We start from the raw sequence: 25,751 nt of genomic DNA on the forward strand, positions 1-25,751 counted from the left end.
TTTTTTTTATATTATTCAGTGGCATACAAACTGAAGATTTACCTGATTGTATGTGTCGCTTATATACTTGAACAGTACCACAAAGTCAAGTCATTATGTGGTACCTTAAAGCGTTTTGCAGACGACTCCGCACTCTTTAATTTCACTGCCATATCTCAACCTTAACCCTTAAATGCATGATTTTATTTTTAGACCGAGAAAAAATATATTTTGGAGCCATGAATATGCTGATTTAGGGAAAAATAATAAAAAAAATAGTTTTTTTTATTTTCATAGCTATTTTTATTAAAAACCATTTGTTGCAGAACTACAACACTATGCACTCACTAGACAATAACTACATATGAAAATTTTTAAAACAATTTTTGGTTGTGGTAAGACAAAGAGCTACTCCACACTTCTCACACCTGTTTTGCGTGTATCCCTTGCATCCAGGCATTTTGCATCTGCTGCGAACACAATTACCAGGCCAGTGACCAACATTATCAGTCCTTATGTCCTTAGGAGGAATATGTTGAGCTGGTCCTCTCCTTTTTTTTGCTTGTATTTCCATTTCAACACTGTTGCTGGTACTTGGCCTTCCTCTTTTGTTGCAGAGTTCAAATGAGTTATTTACTTTGGCTAATACCTCAGCTAGTTCCAGTCTATAGTTACATAGGTTTAGAACTGATGAATTGGCTTCAGTTGTTTTTAAATTTTTATACACAAGCCAAGAATTTATTACCGTCATGTCCAATAAGTGGTAAAAGATACGAAGATACCACTTTCGGCTTCTCATTGCAATTCGGTACCTCCCAATAAAGCTATCCATTAGGTCCACTCTGCCCATATGGGCATTATATTCCTTTATTATATGTGGGCATGAAATTTTAATTCTAGTCTTATTTGCCTTGTCAAATCTTTCTACTTGGCCCACAGGTTCAGCTCCAACATATGAAGATAGAAAAGTTACAACTTTATTGTCCTTCCAAGTAACTGCTGTCAAATCAATACCGTCAAATTCAGTCATCTGCTCTTCATAAGTTCCACGAGGAACAGATTTCTTCATCATTGTTTTTTTGTCCGGCAGTTTGCAGTTCACTAGCCTGTTAGATTGCACAGTACCTAGGCTATAGATTCCTTGTTTGGCAAGATAGGTAACTAAAGGTACAGAGGTGTAAAAATTATCAAAATAAATGATATGATTTATATGCCTTGGGACACCTCTAGCAAGCCGGACTACAACATTTCCCACTGGCCCAAAATCTGGTTCATCTGGAAGCCGTTCATTCTCTTGGCCAGTATATATTTCAAATTTATGAGCATAACCTTTCACGCTGCACATCACATATAATTTAAACCCCCACTTATGGGGCTTATTAGGTAAATACTGCTTCATGAAGTGTGCCACTTTTGTGGCACACATCTGTTCATCAATTGAGAGTTTTTGTTCCATAGGAACTAAAGCAAATTTCTCATTTAGATGGCTAATTATAGGCCTTATCTTATGGAGCCTATCATGTTGTGGGTGTTCCTTGGGTAAATGTTTCTCGTTATTGTTGAAATGTAGAAATCTACGAATAGTCTCAAATCGGTTGACAGTCATTATGTCCTTGATTGGTTGAAAACCTACAGTATTTGACCAGTATAGCCGTATATTGGGATATTTTATAACAGACATGTATATCAGTATCGCCATAAACTTTCTTAGCTCAGTTTCAGATAAATTTAATGGTTTAGTCACATTTTTTTGAACGGAATACAAATTAGACTCTTCCACAATCCTTTGAACTATTTCTGATGTAATAAAATGTGAAAAAATACTATAGGGAGTACCAGTAGTAGCCTCATCCTTCAGTTCAGGTGGGTATGTAGTGTCTCCATGAAAAGCTGTCTGGTCAGAATTCAAAACAATTTTTTTTACCTTCCATACGAGTCCTCTCATAGTTGCTCGGCGACTAGCTTGACTTGTTGAGGGGAATGGAACCTGTGGCACTTGATCATTTGCTGTAGCTTCATTTATCAATGGCGGGTCTCCTGCCATGAATGGATCATTATCGGGGTCATCATTTTCCTCTTCTAATGAACTCTCAAGATCGTGAAGCAAATCGTCTCCATTTTCATAAAAATTCTCATTACCTTCTGTATCCGAGTCCTCAAGATCATCTTCCGAAATCTCCCCATCATTTATTAGAGCTAAATACTCTTCTATTTGCTTTTGATTCAAGTATGGCATCTGAAAACCAATAAAAGTGATAGTTAGTAACTAAACAGGGACATTTTCTAGTAAATGCATTTTGTTGCAGATTTACAACAACAAAATAAACAAAATTTCCGAACACACCAAAAGTTTTATTTATAACTTATAAATTGTACTGAAAAGAAGATGAATTATTACGTAAAATAACTAATTTTGTTTGAACGTACCTTCGAAAACCAAATAATTACACTGCAAAGCAAATACACAATTTTCATCCGCTCCAAAATTACGATCGGCTTTGATTTGTCAATGTCAATTTAAATTTGACAGTCGTGAAGAAAAAAGTGTGTTGCCACTCGATTAAATATATCACCATGATAGTAATAATCCTGCAACAGCATGCATTGAACTCATACTAATAATTTTATGGTCGTTTGAATGGTATGTTGCAGTTTTACTACTTTATGCATTTAAGGGTTAAAAAAAAAACCCACTTCTCAACCTCAAACTAGTGCTTGCTGCATGCTGCTTGAAGACAGAGATGCCGATAAAGACGACTTCATACAAAGTCTAAAACGGTAAAATGTTAATGTATTTATTAAGTTGTTACAAAGGTTAAAGCAGTTTTACCACACACGTGATTCGCCAATAAAATTGCGGCCTGTATGTTCATTGGTCAATATTTGTCGAGTTTGCCGCACTGCGCCGAACTAAAACTCTCACCTTAGCTAAACAACTAAAAAATACAATTGCCTAAAGGAAGATTTCGCTCTGTTTTTGTTAGGATCGCTAATAACTGACATTTGAAATTAAACTTTTAGGCATACATTAAAAAGTTAACATTTTATTGAACGACTTAAAGACATCTATTCATTGGAGTGATGTGCCATCGCCCGCCAGTGTACACTCGTGTTGATATGGAGTGGTCGCCCCAAACAGATGGCACGAAAGTTGAAATTTTATTTAAATTTCGAACACATTTCATTAACTTTTTTTTAATGCGGTAGTGAAGTTTGACGTAGACAGTGAACATTATATTTGATTTCTGTTGTAGTGAGTTTCGTTCTACGATTGTTATATTCTATATTTAAACGCAAGTTTGAGTTGAAATGGTAAGTTGGCACATGTTCCCGTTTCTGTTGTTTTGCGTGTACGTAAATATATCATAGTATGCGTATTAATAGATAAAATTATTACATATGTATTAATAAATTTACAGTTCGAATAAAACAGAATTGGAAAGTTTTAAGTAATCATTATTTATCGATATTTGTCATTAAAAATGCCTATGTACACGAAGTGGGAAGGTTGAATTCTACATAAGTTGGTAGATAGGTAATTAAATTCTAAATATTATTAATTCTTTTAATTTATTAATCTGAAGATACCTAAGATATATGTACGCAGATAACAACTTTCTTTACAATGAATAAACTGGTTATGGAACTCAATACTAAGTAGGGTATCTACGTTTTAAATTCAAAACGGTACATAATGCCGCTTAGTGTTACTCGATTACGTCGAAGCAAAAAGGACTATTATGTTATGTACCAATATTTATAAATGAAAATACATACTTCTAGAAATATTACTTTTAGTGTAGTATTTTTATCATGTTGAAATATCTTCAAAAGACCGTCCCCACGCGCCGGTGGGGCGGCGCGGCGTGGGGGTGTGTAAGGGATATTTAGGCACCTATGTTGAGTATATTTTATTCCAGTTTAAAAAAGTTGTCAATTACATTGTAGGAAGATGCTACTTTGAGTTTTTGGTGGTACTTATTCATTTTACACGTGGTAGCCTTGTTTCTATACCTCGGCAGGTAGTTCTTTCCACAAATTTATGAATGTCTGTCAATGGCGAGCGGTGGGATGGTAAAAGATTAGATATTATATGTTATATACCTATGACAATCATTCTCTGCACCATCTATGGTTGACTGGTAGAAAACTCCGCATGGTGTTAAGTCCACCAAATGTACTGGACTATATTTTGTATTGTGTGTATTGATTTATTTTATTTATTAATTTGACCCATATTATAGATACCTTATAAGACTAACATACATAAGAAATAATAATGAAAAGTAAATAAAATTGTCTCTATGGTTACGGCACTGACGAAGGCAATCTCCCACGGTAGTGCCGATACACCACCCCCTCGAAGTTAAATAAATAAATATTACATGTAACATTTTAAAAGATACTTACCTACACTAGATGTTTGTTATTCAAACACTATTTCTACCACACCTTTACGACTATACTGATTTGAATATTTCATATACCTACAATAGACCATGTCCTAGATAAACACAGGATATTTTCTATCCTCATTTACGTTGTGAAATAAACCAACGTTTGTCAAAACAGTATAATTTAATAATACGTCCGTTGGGGCAAAAGGGGGTTGATAGTAGATAGTAATGGAAACAATGGTCCCTCCTATTGATCCCGTGTCCTAATTACTATTTAGGCATTAGAATTACGATAATGAGTCGAGGTTCAATCTCTATTTTTTTATACCATCTAGGCGGCAAACAATCATACGGCCCATCTGATGGTAAACGGTTACCGTAGCCTATGGACGCCTGAAACACCAGGGGTATCACGTGCGGGTTGACGACCCTTAAGAAACCTTAATATACCCTTCTTAAAAACCCCATGCTGTAGTCTCTCGAGAAAACTTCGGCAGCAGGTTCATTCCACAATCAAAGTGTACGCGGGAGGAAGCTCCTCTGAAACCGCATTGTCCGATACCACTTAGGTAAAAGATAGCCGTAGGCAACATGTCAAACAATTCTTCAGAACACTGTCTGTTGTATATTCGGTGGAATACACAAAGCGATGCGAAATCACGCCTTAAACTACGTGGTTCGATACCCCATGATTGAAGTCTTATCCGTCAGGCAGGAATTGGTATGCAGCACCTTGAGTCCTTTTGCAGGCTTTTGCAGGCTTGCTCCTATGCTATCACCATATTCGTCTGACAAAGAAGAAAACCAGATGGGGCCAAAATGCTTTAGAATGATTCGAAAAGAAAGTAATGCAAATAGTACAACCTATCAACGGGGGAAGGGACAATTAGTCTCATGCAATAGATCAACCTTCACACGATTCGTGATTGATCAATCACGTGGTTTCCAGGGGATCCGATAGGAAATTCCTAGCGAATGGCTAATTCGGTTGGCTAAATGAATCGACTTCTTTTTTTTTTGCATTTACGTACATTCGGATTGCACTATTTTTTATACTATTGTGCACGACGTACCTTTTCAGACTTTTATTACATTTTTAAATACCTTTTTTCCTCTGTTCTATTATATTTGTCTCCTTTGAAATATGTATATTTTTACCTTCATTCATCATCACGTGCAGCATTATTAATATAGATCATTACAGTCCTTAAGATACTTTATTTTTACAACTCTTTTTTAATTTTTTCTTTCCTGTCCCGTTAATTTAAATAAAAAAAATTCTGAATCTGAATTCACGTATTTGCAGATTTATTTGCGTCAAAACTGGTCACATCCTGGTTTAATATAAAATGTTATTGGACTATTATTCGTTAAAAACTATGTAAAGATAAAGCCGTTGTGCTTGACGTAAAGATTAATGGCCGTCATTGTTATTCATATACAGAACGTGATGCTAATACACCATTCAATATGGCATGTAACAAATGAAGAAGGTACTTGTAAGTATGCTGATCGCATTGAAAAATTAATAGTAATGAACGCAGGACGATTCACACAGCGCCGTCTACTCTCAATCTAAACTAAGTTTATGGATACTGGGTATTAGACCACTGATAGAAATACATAAATACATTTTTTGTAAATACATAAAAAACACCAAGATATAAACAGTTATACTCATTAATACAAAATCTTTGCATCCTGCGAGATATCAAACCTGCGACCATCGGAAGTAAAGCGGTCAACCGAGGCCATCAAAATAGTAGAAATACTTAAAAGTTTCTTAATTAATGTTATTGTCCCGGTAAACGTCTTTTTGCCATATAAATTTAAGTACGAATATCGCTTTTAAAAATGAGTTGGTGGTAGAAGAGTGAAAATTTAAAGTTGTATGTATTTTTTAATGCCACATATTAAAAAATAAAATTTTGTCCAAAAAAAATAAAATTTAATGTTAGGAGTGGACAACCCTTATCACTTAGGGGTATGAAAAATAGATAGTAGCCGATTCTCAGATCTAGTGAATATGCATATAAAATTTCATAAAATCAGTCATGCCGCCGTTTCGGAGGAGTATGGTAAGTAAGATTGTGTCATGAGAATTTTATTTTAGACATAATATTTTAGATATAAATCGATATTATTATTTTGTATAATTTTTATGGTAATATGTCTAGATAATGGACCAATTAAGTTATATGTATAAATAATATAAAGTTCCCTGATTTAAAACAAATAAAAATAAATAACCTATTATCTTACTCCAGTATATATTACAAAATACTGACTGTACAAGTACTGTATCTATATTTAGAATAACTTAATCAATTCAGTAGGTATTAAAACACGAACACAAACTAATCTATATATTTATATATGACGCATGCAGACCTTAATTACGAATACAACCATTATTTCAATAGAAGGTCATGATCCCACATCGTTATCATTACGTGTTACAGTAAAATTAATCTAAATGTTTGAAACTATGGTTTTGTATTTTTTTTATTTCCTGTTAAGGCGTCTCGTCCTTGCTATTGCATAGGGGTGAGGCGACATTTGATAAATAAGCTAACTAAAAGTGGAATGATGAAGTGAATTTATTTATATTAAACCGACTACCCGTCCCAGTTTGGCACGCGTACATCTATTATACATATAAACCTTCCTCTTAAATCACTTTATCTGTATCTAAAAACTGCATTCAAATCCGTTGGGTAGTTTAAAAGATAAGAACAGAAAACGACTTAATTTTATACTATGTAGAGGATACATGGATTAATTTATGTTTAGTTTTAGTTTTATATTAATTATTTATTATATTATAATTTCTATTTTGTGTTATCAGTAGTTCTATAGTTCCTATTTTCAAAAAAACTAATTTATAAAAGTAATTTCCTTGATTCAATTATTAATACTAAAGACTAATTAATTTGTATTTCAACGTTTAATCTTATTAATATTATAAACACGAAATTTTGTGAGTATGGATGGATAGATATACACAGCAGAATTTGATGAAACTTACAGTAACATAGGTTATATATTAGAACACATATTAAAAACCGCAGGCACAACGAGTAGGTCAATAAATTAAAAATGTGATATTGCAATAATTTTTTTCGGTTTAGCATTGATTTGAAACTTGTCAAAAGAACGATATAAAACTGAATTAGTTTGAAATCGATATTCAAATCAAATCAAACCCAAAAATAATTTATTCGTGTAGGACATTTTAGCCGCTTATGAACGTCAAATATTAACAGTAGACTTGCAGTTTGATCGTTGTTGTAAATAATGGTTTCATTACGAATTAGCTATATAATAGTAGAGCTAACAATTCTCCCCTCTGGTAGGTCAGGTTGGTTCAAGGTTATACATCCAATGTCAAGATTGTGAAGCGGTTATCGAATTCTCAATCGGGGTACGAGGTTTAGGGTTCTGTCGCCATGGCAACGATATAGTTCTTATCGTAATCAACAGTGGGTAATGGATAAGCAATATAATCAATTTCAAGAAACAAAAACTGAGATTGCAAATCGTTTGTATCTTTTTCTATATGCAAAAATTCCGCTCCAGCCTATATTATATTATTACTATTAACATTTTTTAAATATAGGTTGTTTTTTATTTTTTTGAGGCTATGATGGGGCCGCGATTCTTTATGTATATTTGTGTTCCTTGTATTGTAGTAGAAGCACTAGGAAATAAGGAGGTGAACAGAATGAGACCAGGTTATGGCTATGTACATATTTATATTGATGAAATATTTACAATAGATATAATATATACAAGTAAACGATTCGGTCTCGACTGACAAGCTTGTTATTTTCTTCTCAACGTCGTAACTAGGCGATGTTGAGGTGCGATAATGGTAAATTCGCCACAATTCTAAATAATTTTGATGAACAGAATACTCATAAATGTTGATGTTTGTAATTGGAAATCGAACCGTTAACCTTATGAGGTTGTCATCAGTTAAAATCATATTAAATTTATTTTATGACTAGCTGTATTCCTTAACTTCTTTCGCGTGGAATTACAATACATACATTTTCTAAAATAAGCGTAACCTAAGTAATATTAGCTATCTGTTAGTGAAAGTTCCGTCAAAATCGGTACAGCGATTAGCAAGAATAAACAGACAGACAGACAGCAAAATACTAATTAATTTTATTGATGTAAGTAACTTTGCCTGCACGTGCTTGACAATTATCATTATATTTCGCCCATTTTACATAATATCTTTAAATTATAGCTTGATATATAAGCTATATTACTCGACAATTTCATCAAAATTCCTTTAGTAGTGTTTGCGTGAAAGAATAACATACATCCATCCATCCAACCATACTCACAAACTTTCGCGTATATAATTTTAGTATGTAATATTATATTATCTGTGATATTAGTAAGATTTTTTCAATTAATTTTGATTAGTTTATTTATTTAAAGATATCTACGCCTAATATAGAATATATTATGTCTCCCATATTAATATGCATTTTGGTTAAAATTGCATCTTGCACTTACAACTAATGCATTTTAATTATACACCTGCGTTCTCTAATCATTCCATGATAATAGGTACCTATATGATTATAAAGTAAGGATAATTGCTGGCCGGTTAGGCCAAGGTTTCCTCGACTCCTGGCGAATAAACTCGTTTATGGTCACAAATGATTAAACTTGTTGCGCATTGCATATAAAAATAACTCATAAAATTATTATCGATAGAAATAGGTATTACTTATGAAATAAACAAATTTTATTCAACTCAAATAAAAAATCTTTTAGCCGTGTAGAAGATTTTAGCCGCTTATGAACGTCAAGTTTTTTGTGTTAATATTTTGTTCCCTACCTATTTAAAGCTGTCTTTTCAAATAATATGAGTTTCCTCCGCAAAAATAATGTTTCTGGGTTCTAGTTATTTTGGTATGGAATTGAGAAAGCGGATAAAATTTTAAATATCTAAACACACTTCAGAAAACATTACCTTTTACCTGTCTCTGTAATATATGTTATTACCAAATTCTCAAGGACTATAATTTTTATTTTATGTAACTACAATGACAAAAGCTTCTGTCGAGGTTTTCTCGAGAGATACAGCATGGGGTTTTCAAGAAAGGTATATTAAGATTTCTTAACAACTCACGTGATTCCCCTGGTATTTTTGCTCTCTATAGGCTACAATAACTGCTTACATAGTAGTATAAAAAAAAGATCGTTTGTCATTCCAGTTTACCATCCACCGGACGTAACGTGGACGTGACGTAAGTACGTTAAGTGTTATCTATATAGACGAGAAGCAGCACTTGGTATCTCAAATGAATGTAAAATACTGGCTATTAAAAAAAACAGTTAATTTTCTTGCCAGTTCTTCTAACAAATTGCATCGCATGTAATGTCTGTATCAGTAAATTTATTCTAGGTCATAGTTTTTACTTGAAACTATGACCTAAACCTACTGAAGTTTCGCATCGTCAGCAGAATCAATCAATATTAACAATTAAAAATAATATACTTTCAAAACTGTCATCTTGGATGGAGTAGCCTGAGGGATTGACAGCTGTCGACATCGTGACGATTGCAACATTGGCATACATATAATTCGCTGGGTAATTTGACAATATTTCCGAATCGTTACTTGAGAAGTGTTCAAGAAGAAAGAAAGAAGAATAACTAGATGACTGCGAACAGGAATGAATGAAAGAGAAAAACATATTACGCCGACCTAAAAGGGATAAGGAAGCAGATGACTTAAGAATTGTTCAACAGTGTATTAAAACTGTAATCCTCTGACTCTAAATCTGATAGACATTTATTTTAATCTCTACTCTATTTTTAAAACCAATTCCAAGCAATGAATTGCGACTATCGAATGTTTCGATTCACACCTTTTTTATAGCAAGATTTCCAAGAGTTTCATATTTTTGGTCTTCGAATGAACTGACAGATATTTAATTCAATTTAAAATTGAAATTAATTAAATTTTAAATTGAATTTAATTAAATTTTAATAAAAGACATTAAACTCCTTGGACCTTCGTTAACTGTGTTTTTCAAATTAATGTCATAAAATTCTATTGGATTGAAATCGATATTGAGAATATACTCAAGAGTAGACTATAGAGTGAATTAGACAGTACCTAATTTAAGAACAAAAATAGTAATATACCCATAGTTATAAGTAGTTGCGACATCGTTTTGCATTATATGCATATCCGTGTTCAATACCTACAGTTTATCTAACATGCAAATGTTTATAAAACATAAGTACAAAGAGTATAGTAATTAAAACATATGCGTTACGACACATATCCGCGTGACTAACTCTGTCCACTTGTACATTAATTGGACATAAAATAATAAACATACGGCTGATTAAAACTACTACGTGCTAGTACGAGTAGTAACTAATAACTACGAATGTAATGCAATCTGTAGCGCATTACCTCAATATTTACCTATTTATATACCTTTACATAAATATATTAGAGATCCGCTCACCTCCTCTTAACTTTGTGAGATTTATATGTATTTTTGGCAGAATGGCAGATGACGATACGTCGAGTCATGGAATGTACGGTATCATGAAACTCAAGGGTGCTTCGGACTTTCCCAACTGGAAATTTCAAGTACGTAATTATCTTGAAAATAAGGATTTATGGAAGATAATAGAGTTGGATCTGTTTTTCGTTTTCACAATTACCAAAAATATTATATCGTGGGAAAGCCGAAAACAACAATGCGTATCACTCTCCTCAACCGAAGCAGAATACGTAGCTCTGTGTCAAGCCTCAAAGGAGGCTGTATATTTAAATAATATACTTAACAGTTTACTTAAGAGAAGTAGTAAGCCAGTTTTGATTTATAATGATAATCAATCTGCGCATAAAATAGCTGCAAATAAAATGAATCACAATAGGACTAAACACATAGATATAAAATATCATTTCGTTAGAGAGGCAGTGGCTAATAATAACATTATAATTAAATACTTACCGACCGAAAAAATGATAGCAGATATCTTGACGAAATGTGTATCAGGTCCGAAGTTAAAGGTAGTTGTGACTCAAATATTACAAAATTATTCTGTTAAGGGGGCGGTATAGGTCCAACAGAAATTGTTAGTATTTTAACAGATTTAATTTTGGATATGTTTTTTGCTAGTAGTTCTATTGTTTACTCTTCTGTATATTGTTTTATATTATGTATGTTATTTAAATGTAGAGATGTAGAATGTCTTAAATGTAATGGATTAAGGGACCGTATTAGGCACATTGATTGAAGTAGAAAAAGTATAATCCATCACATTTAAAATAAGTATTGTTGCTAAGTAACAGTTTGTATGTAACGTGCAACTGCAATCGGAACGAAGTAAATTATATTTACAACTGTATACGTAATCCACTGAATATCTCTATCATTAGGTTCTAGCTTGTGGAGATGAAATCCCTGTCGATGGCAAGCGGTGCGATGGTAGAAGCCGTAGGCATCATGTCGAACAATTGCTCAGAACACAGTCCGTTATATATTCGGTAGAACACAGAAAGCGAAGCGAAGTTTCACCTTAAGCTAAGTGCTTCGATAACACCATAAGTGGTTATATATAGCCGATATACTCTGCAATATTATATCTTTCAAACAGTGGAATAATTCCTCGAATCCACCAGTTCTCCGGTACACCAGTGGTTAAGGAGTTACTTCATTCATACAACTCAACAAAACTTGTACTCTCTTTCTTTATTTACACTAATACCATCTGACTAACTCTGCGTATTGTACTCAGTACGCAAACATTAAAGAAAACTTAACGACTATATTCACTTTTCTAATTTTCTGCGCAACCTTCTTAATTTTTTTACAATAAAAAATTTTATAAATACACACAATATTCGAAATCCGTTCATGTATGATGCCGTGGCCAAAGAAAACAGGGATAATTTTTATTTATGACGGCCTCTGTGGTCTGTCGGTTTCGCACACCGCTTTAATTCCGATGGTCGCGGGTTCGATTCCTCGTGAACATTTGTATTCATGAATACTATTTTTTGTATCGGTCTGAGTGTTTTCTATGTATGTTTATTATATTGCATGCGCTAACGATTTACGCTGGCGGAGCACCAGTGGAGGATGATAAAATAAGCATGAATTAAGGTCAATTAGCCCATCTTGGCAAATGGGAATTTACCACGTTGGTTTCCACGGGGAACAGCGATGTATATTTAGAAAAAAATCAAAATATTAGTATCAGAGATCTAGTATCTGAACACAAGCTCAGCTTAGTTTAGGTCTAGGTGACGCTATGTAAATATATAAATTACATATAGGTTATAATAATTATTATATATATAGATTACAACATTGGTTTCGTGTTATAGTTATTATATTATATAGTCTAAATATCCTCGATAGAGTCATAAAACAAACAGTATAATTGTTTTTTATGACTCTATCGATATGTAATATTTATATTTCTTTCCACATAAAAAAAATGTGTTAAATGTATGGATATCGTAATAAAACGGTCTTTTCTTATTGAGGGTTTTGGGCTATTGTCAGGTGCTAAAACTTATAGCAGTGCGATCTGCATAGATCCACTTATAAGTCGGCTACAACCACATAGGATGTAGTATGTAGAGGCGCTTCCTCTTCAACTAGGCAAAATCTGCAGACTATTGTTAAGCTTAGGCCTAAGTTTGCCATGTATTTCTTAAATTTGGAGTGTCCAGTGAGGCTATAAAACTGTATGTATGTAAATTATGTAATACAAGCTGTGACCGCGTTTTCACCCGCGTGAAATTTATAGCCTATATGTTATATCTACTCATGAATAAGCTATATTACTGTAAAGTTTCTTCAAAATTCGTTCAGTAGTTTTTGCGTGAAATAGTAGTCAACATCCATACTAACACGATTGTTTGTTAGTATGGATGTTGACTACTTGTACTATGTTTTTTAATATTATTGAGATTTACTGATCTGTGATGTAAATATACAGGATAACCTAGAATATCGCCCATTTTGTAATAACAATAGTAGTTTGGTTTGCAAATATGAATGCATAGACATGTACAATAATGTACATATTGCTTTTGTACTCATACAATGAGTTGTACTCGTACAATTACATAACGTTAGTTCGAGACTATTATTTTTTTATAACTCGTCCTTGTTGGTTGAATTAGGCATTATTACTAATTTATAAAACTAATCTACATTTTGCACAGGCTATTGTTATCAAATGAGGTTATTTTTGTATAATGTTAACGTAACATTTAGTTAACGTAAATTTGTAGTTATGGTAATAATGTTTTTTATTTTGTATTATTTTAAGTTTAGGGACTTTTGTATGAAATAAAAGTACATGTCAGTCCCATTGTACTTTAAAACTAATAAAAGTAACGAAAATTTCGAGTTTCTTAACTTAACACAATATTTAGAATACTTATATTATCTCAATCTCTTCTCTTATATCAATTCAAGAAATCCTGATGCGCTGTGTGCCTTATATAGAAGTTTACAAGAAATCAATATTTTAAAAACTCTTGCAAGAAGAAAAAAATGTAGTGGGCTCAGGACTTATTAAATTATGGCTGTATAAGGTGGATTAAGAAACAGATGTTTTAAAATTGTAAAATGTTCTAACTCGACTTTTAAGAAGTGCTTCCTCGGGCATAGCCTCGGGCACAGCTAGTTTAGTAATAAAAGAGGAACATTTTAAAACAGACGTTTTAATTAATATATATTAGTACCTCACCCATTTACGACGCAGGCAAGGCAGTGAAATTAAAAACAAAAAATTATTTATGAATACTACGTGTCTTCTTATTTCATTTGCATAATTAGGTATTGTTTGTGTATTATGTGATTACTGTACGGACGTATGAAGGTAGGATTTCAATGACATAGCCAAATTTATACCTACGCGTATTCAAACTTCAAATTTATGTTGCGTATCCAATCAATTGTTATTTTTTACTAAAGGCACTTGTCTTATAAGTACATATGGATATTATTGTTATTTTTTGTTTAACAACTATTCGCAACAGTGTATATGATTGACAATCGTGAATAAGTAGTACTTGGACCTATCTTATCTAAGTATTGTTACATTGTAATAAGTAGGCAGTTCGTGTATGTAAGTTACAACAAAGTAATAATGTTTTAAATTTGACGCGGTCATAATTTATACGCACAATTAGGAAAAATCACGGGATCTTATCACATTTTTATATTTATTGGTTTTTGATAGTTCGACGCTGGCGGGACACCAGTGGAGGATTATAAGATGAGCATGAGGTTAGGTCAGTTAGCCCAACGTGGTAAATTCAATACGAAGTTATCACGATGGTTGCCAGGGGATCCATGTGGAGGTCAACCTGATATGGTACATTGCTAGCAATCCCCTTGCCCTTATTTTGACAGTGTTTCAACCGCCATGATCATAAAAAAACTGGTTTAATTTTGCGTATAAAGTAATAATATTGTGAATTATTAAGATGATGAAGTATTAGAAAATAAAGCAAGTTAATTTGACTGTTAGTAATAATTATTATGACTAAACATTTTATATTTAGAACGGTTAGATTTTTAAGTAGCCTTAAAAGTAATATTTAGAACAAAATGACGGACACTACCTGATTTTAATTGATTAAAAATCCAGAAAAATACTGTCTAGTCTACGTCCAGACTTCGCGTCGAATGTACGCGTTACTAATAAGCCATGTAACACACTACCAAATAAACTTACAACAAATAGTACAATACTTCACTTGCTACTTACGTACTACAATAAATTATGTAGCGATACCTCATCACATCACATCACGCATTTGACGGCCACAGTTAAGCACACCACTTACTTCCGATGGGCGCGGGTTCGGTTCCTCGCACGGTGCAAACATTTGTATTAATGAGTATGATTGTTTGTATCGGTCTTGGTGTTTTCTATGTATAGTATGTATGTATTTACAATAAATATATATCTAAGTATTTATATCTGTTGTCTAGTACCTATAACACAAGCTCTGCTTACCGCGGGACTTGATGGCGCTGTGTCAATTGTCCAGCGTTATTTATTACGCATACATATAATGCTACAGTGGTGAGGGTATAACCATCGAGTTACAATTACATGCTGTGCCAACAGATAACAATATAATTAACTGTTTTATCTATTGGGAAAAATCTATAATCTACTAGATTAATACATCACGTGGTTTTGCAAGCAATTAACGCCCGTTATCAAATCATATACCAAAAGTCCAAAACATTAGAAGTGGCGTGATTTACATATTACGTCAATCAATAGTAACATTAATGAAATATAGAGGCTACCAAAGGACTTTTTAGGTATAGTATAGCTTCTATGTTACTATTACCATACCCACTTACTGCGATGCGCTACACTGATACCAGAAGATGAGAGGATATGCTTAAAGTGAGGTCAATTAGCCCATCGAGTCAATTCATAACTAATTAAATAGGTACTTTACTGCTTTGTAAGGGGTACCGTGTGGTAGTTGAACTGACACGGTATATTGTTAAGACTACCTTTCTTTATAATTTTACGATGAACAGCAATAGTGGCAAATTCACTAGGAATTTATCAAGGTGATTTCCAGGGGTACCGTGTTGAGATCAAGCTGTCATGAGATATTGCTAGCGATGGTGTTATCCACATCACTAACAATTCCATTCCCTTACAGGGGGGTTGTACTTATTTATTTTACAAAATATACACATCATACATATCTGTCATATCGTATGACTATGTATTGTCTTTGTTTTGTCTACAATATTTGGACAATCTTTATGATAAAGATTTATACAATGGAATTTTGCCTTTATCTTAATAATATCAGTGGCGATTGAAGTCTATATACCTATTAATCAGTGTGTGAAAGTATTTAAGTACAAGTACTATTCAATCAAAAATTTGTTTAGTAGAAATACTAATTTTTGTATTTATAAATTAATTGCAATATAATAATTTATGAAATTATGAATATTTTATTTTATTCAGTTGGTATGAAAGTCTAGTATAGATTCGCGATTTTCCACTTAATGGGGTCGTAATTTGGTCATTATTTGAAATAGAAATATGTATGAATATAATGTACTGCTTGTACGCTAACAAATATCATACATTTAGCTTGTATCAAACACACAAATTTGCTTTCATGTTTTAGTATTATTAAAATAGTATAAATAGTCTTCATGATTATAATGATATGTAGGTATAGGTAAATATCAGAGGCGTCAAAATTGTTAAGAAAATAAGTAAGGATTCAGAAATATTATATTTATGTGGAAACTGCGTTTATAGTTTTGCTATATTTATTTTTAACTATTGCAAACTAATATACTGTACTTATAATGGAATGGTACCCCCTCCTGCGCTGACGGTTTACACTGGCTATTCCTTACAATAAACACCCGAAATCGTAACTAAAAATAACTAACCGCCAGTCACAATTATTATGATGACTAGTATCTAATTAACAAAACTCCTAGCAGGTACAAATTAGGCGTTTAAACATGCGTGTCCAAATTGGAACACGGACGTTACCATTGTAGACAATGATTTTCTCTAATCAGCTATCGAATTAATTATTTGGAGTCGGACCGTGACGTTATGGCTGGGAGCATGAATAATTTAGATGACAAACTGCAGATTAGTTAATAGACGGAAGTATCTAAATACTTTGCTTTCTGTTTTTTTGCAGAAAGCATAGCATACGTGTGAGCAGGACAACAAAACACTGGAACTGTACCGTCACTTTTGTAGTTATAATAATTGTAAGGATACAATAGCTCAAAATACGCAAATGCCAAATGTGGTGTGTGAGGCACGGGTATTTAAGGATTAAATATGACATGAAAAAATGTTATTAGAAAAATAATTAATATGAAATATAAAAATAAATAGGTTTACGTAAAAGTTACGTACTATGGTTGACTGGGAGCCTTAAGGTGTTAAGTCCGCTATATGCACCATTATTTGTGTATTTGTTCATTAAAGTTTTAATAAATAATAATAATAATCTCTGGACAATTCACACAGCGCCATCTAGACCCAAGTTAAGCTAGCTGAAGCTTGTGTTATGGGTACTAGATAACTGATACAAATACATAAATATTTTTTTTCGTAAATACATACATATTAAACATAGAAAATACCCAGACCGATACAAACAATCATACCCATGAATACAAATGTTTGTGCCGTGCGAGGAATCGAACCCGCGGCCATCGGATGTAAAGCGGTGTGCAAGACCTCTATACCACCGAGGTCGTCAAATAAATAAAAGGATCCGAATCTCAATAGTAAAACATTTGTAATTCCCTATTTGATTTTAGCATAAGTACATTTAAGTTACGCAAAGTTTGAATAAACATTTGCACTTTCCATTTAAGCATTCATTGATCAAAGTAGAATTCGTGAATTGTAAACTGTTTGTGAGCGATTTAAATAAAAAAGAAATAAATTTAATGGGATATGTTTTTTATGTATCTGCGTCGTTTATATTTATCAATACGTGAGATAGTAAGAGTTACAAAAAAAGCAATGTAAATATTCATGTTCCCATACTTTTGTTGCTGAATATACGAACTGTTTTGCTATCTATACCTATACAATGGCAATATACCTTCATCGAATGTTTTTTATCAGACACCTATGGCTATTTAAAACGATAGTGTAGATTTTATCAGCACTTTGTGGCCAGCATTTGTACGTATTAGACGTCATATCATTTGATCAACGAACTCTTTGCAATAACCTTTTTTTGTGACTTTTTTTATAAAATATGAATGAGAATGCTAAAGGACAGCTAGAATATTTTGAGGTTCGTTCAAGTACTTAACAATATGATTATAAATAGTCAAATATACGTTTATTTGACTATTTATAATCATACACAATGTTGTTATAGTATAACATTGCCCGACACTTTTCTGGAGGAACTCTTATGTTATCTGTGGAATGTTTGGTAATGGTTGGTAATGGAGCGTACCGTTGGAATGGTTTGTTTTAAGAAGAATATATTATATATTATAATATTACAGTATAATAGCATATCATTGTTACATACTTTAGACAGGTCGACTGTATTACTTTTTGTATTGATATGAGCACACATTGATGATTATTGTCTGAAAAAACTGATCGCTATATTGATCTTATACTAATAATATCATTATTAATTAATGTAGGCGTTTCCTGCCGAAATATAGTTTATTTGTTATGAATTATTTATTTAATATTAATCTTAAGAAATTAATTTGTATAATAAATTGATCAAAGAGTAGCTAAAATTAAGTAATATCTGTTACATTTTTGAATATTTTTTTCTATAGGAAGTAAAAGAAGAATTGAACAAGAAGAAAGAAGATGACGGGGACATCCTGGAGACGATCCTGTCCCACGTGGGCGAGATGGGGCGGTACCAGAAGTGGCTGTTCGTGGGCATGATGCCGTTCGGGTTCATATTCGCTTTCGTGTACTTCGTGCAGATGTTCATAGCAGCTACTCCACAGCGGCACTGGTGTACTGTGCCGGAGCTGCACCACTTACACTGGGAACTAAGGTAGGTGCTTGGATTATTTATTTTAATAATAAACTTTATGTAACCACGTGACCCCGCGAACTCCGTTCCAAAATTATATGTCAAAGGTTTTTTAAAGTTTAGTTACGCAAAAAAATTCTGAACGCACCCTATTTGACAGGTGTCAGCAGTTTGTATGGGAAAATAAAATTGTTGGTTTTACTATTTTACATGCAATTTATTCATATTTTATCACCGTTTAAACCTTCTCTGGTTTTCCACGAATATTTGAAGACTAAAATTAGCCAAATCGGTTCATCTGTTCTCGAGTTTTAGTGAGACCACAGATAACAGAATATTACATAGACTAACGAACAGCAGCTTACTTCAATATTCCCCATTAACCCGCACTTTTAATTTATAATATCAGAAATTATATTCATATTTTTGAATGTGCCGAAAATCGCAGAATTCATTTAAAAATATTTTGTTTTTGTATAATGCTTAAATTGTATTATTAATTATACTTTTTTATTTACAACGATTTGGATTGTCTGTTATGGTGTTGGTATGTCTTGTAATGGAAATAAATAAATAAAAAAGAATAATTATGTTTAGAATACATCTATAAATTAAGTCACACCAATTACAGTAATTGCTACGTCACTTCCCCCGAAGAAGATCCTTCTTCGATTGCATCCGATGAATTTGCCACGGACCTCGAGTCCAAGTACGTAAAGTAACGTGTTAGTATTTAAAAAAATCACGCGACTCTAATATCTGATGGAGTAATCAGTGACATCAAAGCGATTTAGCCGCAAGGTGAATGCGCGCATGAGTATTCACTAATTAATTGATATATGTAATAGTTTATCAATATATACAATGCGGCGTCGATGGTCTAGTGGTTTAGTACACCGCTTTTTTCTCGATGGTCGCGGGTTCGATTCCTCGCACGTTGCAAATATTTGTATTCAGGCAGGTATGATTGTTTGTATCGGTCTGGGTGTTATATATGTATCATGTATGTATTTACAATAAAATATCTTAGTGTTTATATCAGTTGTCTAGTAACCATAACACAACCTCTGCTTACCGTGGGACTAGATGGCATTGTGTTAATTGTCCAGGGTTATATATTATTATTTATTTATTTATACAACGCCAGCCGCCGGGTATGTTTGTTGAAATTATTAATTAACTAATGTCAATGAACATACAAGTAAAATATTGTCACGACTGTAATCCCAGATGGGATATGCAGAGGTATTGTCAACTGTTGATGTTGTGGTGAACGTGGCAAGTTGCGTTTCCCATATTTCGCTCGGTATAACCCCACTGTGCACTGCAAGGATCCTACAGCCATCCCTAGTATTCATTTTGGTTTTTGTTTTGTTTTGTGGATGATAATGAAATGGCGCACCCGCCTGCGCTGGTGGACCAGTGGAAGATGATAAGATGAGAATGAGGTCAGGTCAGTTAGCCCATCGTGACTGACATGGTACATTGCTAGCAATAAGATTATCAATACACATTACTAACAATCCCCCCTATTCATTTTGTATTTTTTTTGAGGGGTTTTTTTTTGTGGATGATAATGGAATGGTGCACCCGCCTGCGCTAACGGTTTACGCTGGCGGGGCACCAGTGGAGGATGATAAGATGAACATGAGGACAGGTCAGTTAGCCCATCGTGCAAATTCACCAGGAATTTAACACGATGGTTTCCGGGGGGAACCGCGTGGAGGTCGACCTGACATGGTACATTGCTAGCAATGGGGTTATCAATCCACATTACTAACAATCTCCATCCCCCCAATTCATTTTGGTTTGTTATCGATGTTTTTTATATTTTATTTTTATTCTGATAGTTATTTTTATATTTTAATAATAATAATTTATTTAGCATAGCATAATACAGAGTAAAAATATAGAAAAATTTAAAAGATAATATCTTATTCTCGTTATAAGCTGAAATTGGCCTCCACTTAGGTGTTGCCGCAGCGTGTCACAGCAGCGCTGATTTTCAACGGAGATACTCGAAAAAAATAAATAGCATTCTTGATAGTACTGACTTTAATTATGTTCCTCTTCTTTATAGTGATTGTGTTGAGAAAACTCTTTTGATATTAATATATTTAAAGGTTTTTTTCTATTCTATAATCAAAAATATAAAAACAAAATTATTGTATTGTGTCACCTTCTTTATCTACCATAACATTAAAATACATTTTTCAGTCAGAAATAGTTTTATTACATATTTCTACATCAGATTGTTTTTGTAATGACGTTTTTTATACTACATTTTTTATTTGGAACTGGTCTGAATGCACACATTTACCTTTATTATGAATGTGTCTGTCTCACTTTTTAACAATCCTCAATCAGGGATGAAAGGGATTGTTAGTAATGTGGACAAATGGCTCCATAGCAATGTACCATGTCAACCTCCACGCGGTCCCCCCTGGAAACGATGGCGATAAATTCCACGAGTTTGCCACTATGTGCTAACTGACCTGACCTCATGCTCATATTATCATCTGCCACTGGAGCCCCGCCAGCGTAAACCGTTAGCGCAGGTAGATGCATCATTTACGAAGTCCTCAGTCATAGAGTCAGGCACAAATATAAATTGACACAAAAAGTTTTCTTTGTTTTCGCCCAGATTTGAACTCGCGACATTTTGGGTATAACTTATGTAGTAAACCACTCGGCCACGGCGCTATCTGATGATGGATGTCAGTGAAAGCTTATCAATTCGCGTGGAAAGTACCTACAGTGATCGATATCGTAGATGAAAATCTCCAGAACGCGTCCTTGTTGGTACTAAAATATAGGTAATATCTTTCCATGTGTATTTGATAAAATATTCGTGCGTGAGATATTAGGTAATAGGGCAATAGATAAAGATAAAATATTAGGCATTGATACTCTTATATACTAGCTGCTTCACACATGTCTGTAATTTCCGTTTAAAATTTTCTTTTTTATGTACATTATCATCCTATATTTATAATATTCAGACCAACCTTGCTCATATTTTTGTATATACGATCTTTATTTTTTAATGTTACAAATCCAATGAAGAATATACATTGATTATTTTAGGGGTAGAATTAGAAAAGTAAAATATGGTATAGTGTTTATTAGTTTTGACAAAAAAAGGAATTTCGTTTTTTTATATTTAAGACTAGCTGCACCCACGACTTCGTCCGCGAGGATTTTAACTTTATTTTTCTAAAATAAAACTAACCTGAGTTATTTGAAATTACAAACAGACACTTCAATTTTATGTATTCGTATGTATATGTTCTAGACGCAATCTGTCGGTGCCACCAGCAACCGCAGTGGGCGATCCATGGGACAAATGCTCCACCTTCAACGCCAACTGGAGCGAGGTGCTGGAGACCATGGCGCCTCCACTAACAAACACAACTGTGCCTTGCCAGAACGGATGGGAGTTCGAACTCTCGGATATACCGTATCACACAGTAGTCAGCGAGGTGAGACAGCTGTTTTTTTATCGGACTACTCTAATGCTGTTGGCTGCAGCTGGCCTTTACAGCTTCACCCAACGATAGGGGACGAGTGCAGATGGCACTCCAAACTCGCGGAAGGACTTATGGAGCGGCTGAAAGCCAACTCCCGCCTGACGTATTCGACTTTAGTCTGAGGGCACCGCTAGGGGTTCAAACCTCGCCTCAGGCAGTCGTAATTTCGATCCCCGTTTGAATTGGACGGGAGCTCGATCGGAGAGGGAGACAGCAGATATTACGTAATAGATATATATTATTTTGTTTCATTCTGCTATTATTACCATGCATGCACCATGGTCTCACACCACAAATATTAATAGCAAAATTCAGATCGATACATACAATCGCACTCATGAATCCAAATGTTTGTGCCGTGCGAAGAATCGAACCCAGTCTCCGAGACCGTCAATAACAATATTAGTAGGGATGTTAACCTTTTTCTATTTATAATTTATATAGTTTTAATGCTTTCACCGGAGAGTCAATCTCTCGACCAGGACGCACTCTCGATTATTTATTTTTAATTCTCTCTCAATTATTGTATTAATGTAGAGTAAGACTGTATAAACTCATCTGAAAATTAAGTTTTTCGGTCGGCGTTTGAGTAATAAATGATTTTTATACAGCGTGGATGGGTGTGCGAGAACGCGGGCTTTGCTCCCATAGCACAGTCTGTATTCTTCGCGGGCTCGTTCGTGGGCGGCCTATTCTTCGGCTGGCTGGCTGACACCTTCGGACGGGTGCCCGCTTTGGTTGGTAAGAATGTATACCTACTGACAAACGAATCTTGAACACATTATCTTAATCTTAATAATATTATAAACGCAAAAGTTCGTAAGTATGAATGTTTGATACATTTCACGCAAAAACTATTGAACGGATTTTGATGAAACATAGCTGGTACGTGTTGATGCGGCTCGAATGCTCAGATGGTATGTGAGGTTGTCTTCAGCAGATTACGGGGTGAATAAATGATAGATTTCGCTTGATTTCTTAAATTTAATTGGTAAATACTGTGATAAATTACAATTTTGGTGGAGTGAACAAATATACGTTAGATCGATCGGTTGATTTTTTAAGTCTGTACGTTACTTTGCGTATTTAAATTGGATGGGTGTGCGGTCCAATCAGAATGCTCTCTTTGCTTGCGTTTTGTTGCTGCTTGCTGTATGCGACATAGCTTATATATCAGAATGACATATAGGCTCTAAGTTTCACGCGGCTGAAACTGCGGGTACAGCTAGTACTATATAAACTTAATATGTACCATCATAATAATACCCCTGGACAATTTACACAACGCCATCTAGTCCCAAGGTAAATAGAGCTTGTGTTATGGGTACTAGACAACTGATATAAGTACTTAGATACATATTTTTATGTAAGTACACAAATAATGTACAAAGAAAACACCCAGACCGATACAAACAATGAAGTTATACAAAAATTTGTACCGTTCGAACCCGCGACCATCGACAGTAAAATGTTGTGCTATACCGCTAGACTACCGAGACCGTCTACAAACAATCTAACTATACAAATGTTTGTACCGTTCGAGCTACTGAACCCGCGACTAATGATAGTAAAACGGTGTGCTATACCGCTAGACCATCGAGACCATCTATAATAATATTATTTACCTCGTTAAATCTTGAACTCTCATAATATCCTTGAAGGTTCAAATCTGGCGAGCCATTTCTAATTCTGTTGAGAATTTGGCCAACAATAATACGCGTCCATTTTGTTTAAATTTAGATTTGATTAACAAGAAAAAGAACATTACCCTGATGCCAGTTTATATTTGTCTGTGATATGTAATTATAGCATAATGGTTTGATTCTGTTTGCACACAATAAATCGTAATAAAAAACGTAATGTACATTAATTATAGGTTTGCAATATAATACGTTAATATCAATACCAAATAAATAATAAAGGCAATTACAGTAGTTTTATTATTTATAGATCGACATTGAGAACTGATTTTGTAAAATAACGAACGAACTACATACATATTATAACTGACTTTGTAAAAGAAATATTAAGATACAATATTCTAATACATATATAAATCTCAAAATATCAATTTCGTGTTTAAAAATAGAAAATTTAAATACTTGGTCCTTATACGAACAGTTAGTATAAGCAGGTTATTTCACAAGCACGCTTGCTAAATGGCGTTCTAAAATACAGGCCACCAAGAAAAAAGTTATGCTAAGTTAGCAAATAAATGTATAAAAAAGACTAAATAAAATTTAAAACTTTTACGAGGAGAGATCGCGCTGCATTTATTATTTTAAACAAGAATATAATTTTTCTGAATAAATCTACTAATTTACTACTACTAATTTCAATGCCCACGTACGTGGGCATTAAAATTTATACAATACATAGAAACGTTCCTGAGTAAACATCCGTGAGTTCGATATTACTTTCGTATACATTGGGGTGTTTGGAATATGGAATATTTTAATAAATACAGTCCACTCTCTATTTTTTACTTTGAATCATTATTCAACAATCTGAAATGACAATTATATCAAAAAGCAACACACAAGTTTTTCTTCTTCCTACTTGTGATGAGACAGACAACTTTCCGGATTTGTTTTAGATTAAAAAAATAAGTATAACAATTGAAAAGTACTTAAATTTGTTTGAATAAAGTATTTTCTATTCTAGTTTAGAAAGAGCAATGGACTAACTAATACCATTTGTAACAATCCCCACTTCGATAACTTTCAAATTTCAATAGAGTTCAAATAAATAGAATTATGTGTCCATTCCAGGATCGAACCTAATCGGATGTGTGGGTGGACTGGCCAGTATTTTCACTACAGGACTGTTGGACTTTGCATTCTGCAGGTTTCTTGTGGGTATGGCGTACGACAGCTGCTTTATGATGATGTACATTCTAGGTAAGAGTTTATTCATTTCTTAATAGTAACATTATGCGTAAATTAAAATCCGATTTCATATAAAAACTCGAAAATGTTGATTATATATTATTTAACATAGAATTATATATTAAAATCAACATTATGTAATAAAATATTTTATAAAAAATTCTATTTCATGTACGCAGTTTCTGGTAATATTTTGGTTTGTTATTATTCATATTTTGTTTTGCGTAGACGTATTTAAAACTTATAAATTATCAAGAAAATGACTAATTACATACAAAAAAGTAATAACATACAATATACTAAATAGTGTATGTAATTAATTCTTTGCCCATGCTCAGATGTCACCAATTTTGCAGAGATCACTATTTTTTACTGAAAGGCG

The 25,751-nt window shown here is 33.5% G+C and overlaps 3 protein-coding genes across 3 annotated transcripts in view; 1 reads left to right on the plus strand and 2 right to left on the minus strand.

Annotated features, from left to right (window-relative positions):
• Nucleotides 1-324: 324 nt before the first annotated feature.
• LOC131844557 (piggyBac transposable element-derived protein 2-like) lies at nucleotides 325-1,157 on the minus strand. Its single transcript, XM_059193471.1, has one exon. The coding sequence runs from the start codon at nucleotides 1,049-1,051 to the stop codon at nucleotides 338-340; it is 714 nt and encodes a 237-aa protein (XP_059049454.1). The 5' UTR covers nucleotides 1,052-1,157; the 3' UTR covers nucleotides 325-337.
• On the minus strand, nucleotides 1,105-2,852 carry LOC131844572 (piggyBac transposable element-derived protein 3-like). The gene is made up of 3 exons (XM_059193486.1): nucleotides 2,790-2,852; nucleotides 1,235-2,215; nucleotides 1,105-1,140 (listed from the first exon to the last, which is right to left on the minus strand). The coding sequence occupies exons 1-3, from the start codon at nucleotides 2,850-2,852 to the stop codon at nucleotides 1,105-1,107; spliced, it is 1,080 nt and encodes a 359-aa protein (XP_059049469.1).
• A 178-nt stretch (nucleotides 2,853-3,030) lies between these two features.
• Nucleotides 3,031-25,751, plus strand: part of LOC131844406 (organic cation transporter protein-like) — a 30,874-nt gene continuing 8,153 nt past the window's right edge. Inside the window, exons 1-5 of the mRNA XM_059193292.1 lie at nucleotides 3,031-3,291; nucleotides 18,743-18,972; nucleotides 22,247-22,433; nucleotides 23,093-23,222; nucleotides 25,253-25,381. Of these exons, the coding sequence (XP_059049275.1) occupies nucleotides 3,289-3,291; nucleotides 18,743-18,972; nucleotides 22,247-22,433; nucleotides 23,093-23,222; nucleotides 25,253-25,381 (679 nt within the window). The 5' untranslated portion in view covers nucleotides 3,031-3,288. The remainder of the gene's footprint in view (nucleotides 3,292-18,742; nucleotides 18,973-22,246; nucleotides 22,434-23,092; nucleotides 23,223-25,252; nucleotides 25,382-25,751) is intronic.

Source organism: Achroia grisella, unplaced genomic scaffold (genome assembly GCF_030625045.1).
Source record: "Achroia grisella isolate CSIRO2021 unplaced genomic scaffold, CSIRO_AGI_Agris_v1 utg402, whole genome shotgun sequence".
Lineage (NCBI taxonomy): Eukaryota > Metazoa > Arthropoda > Insecta > Lepidoptera > Pyralidae > Achroia > Achroia grisella.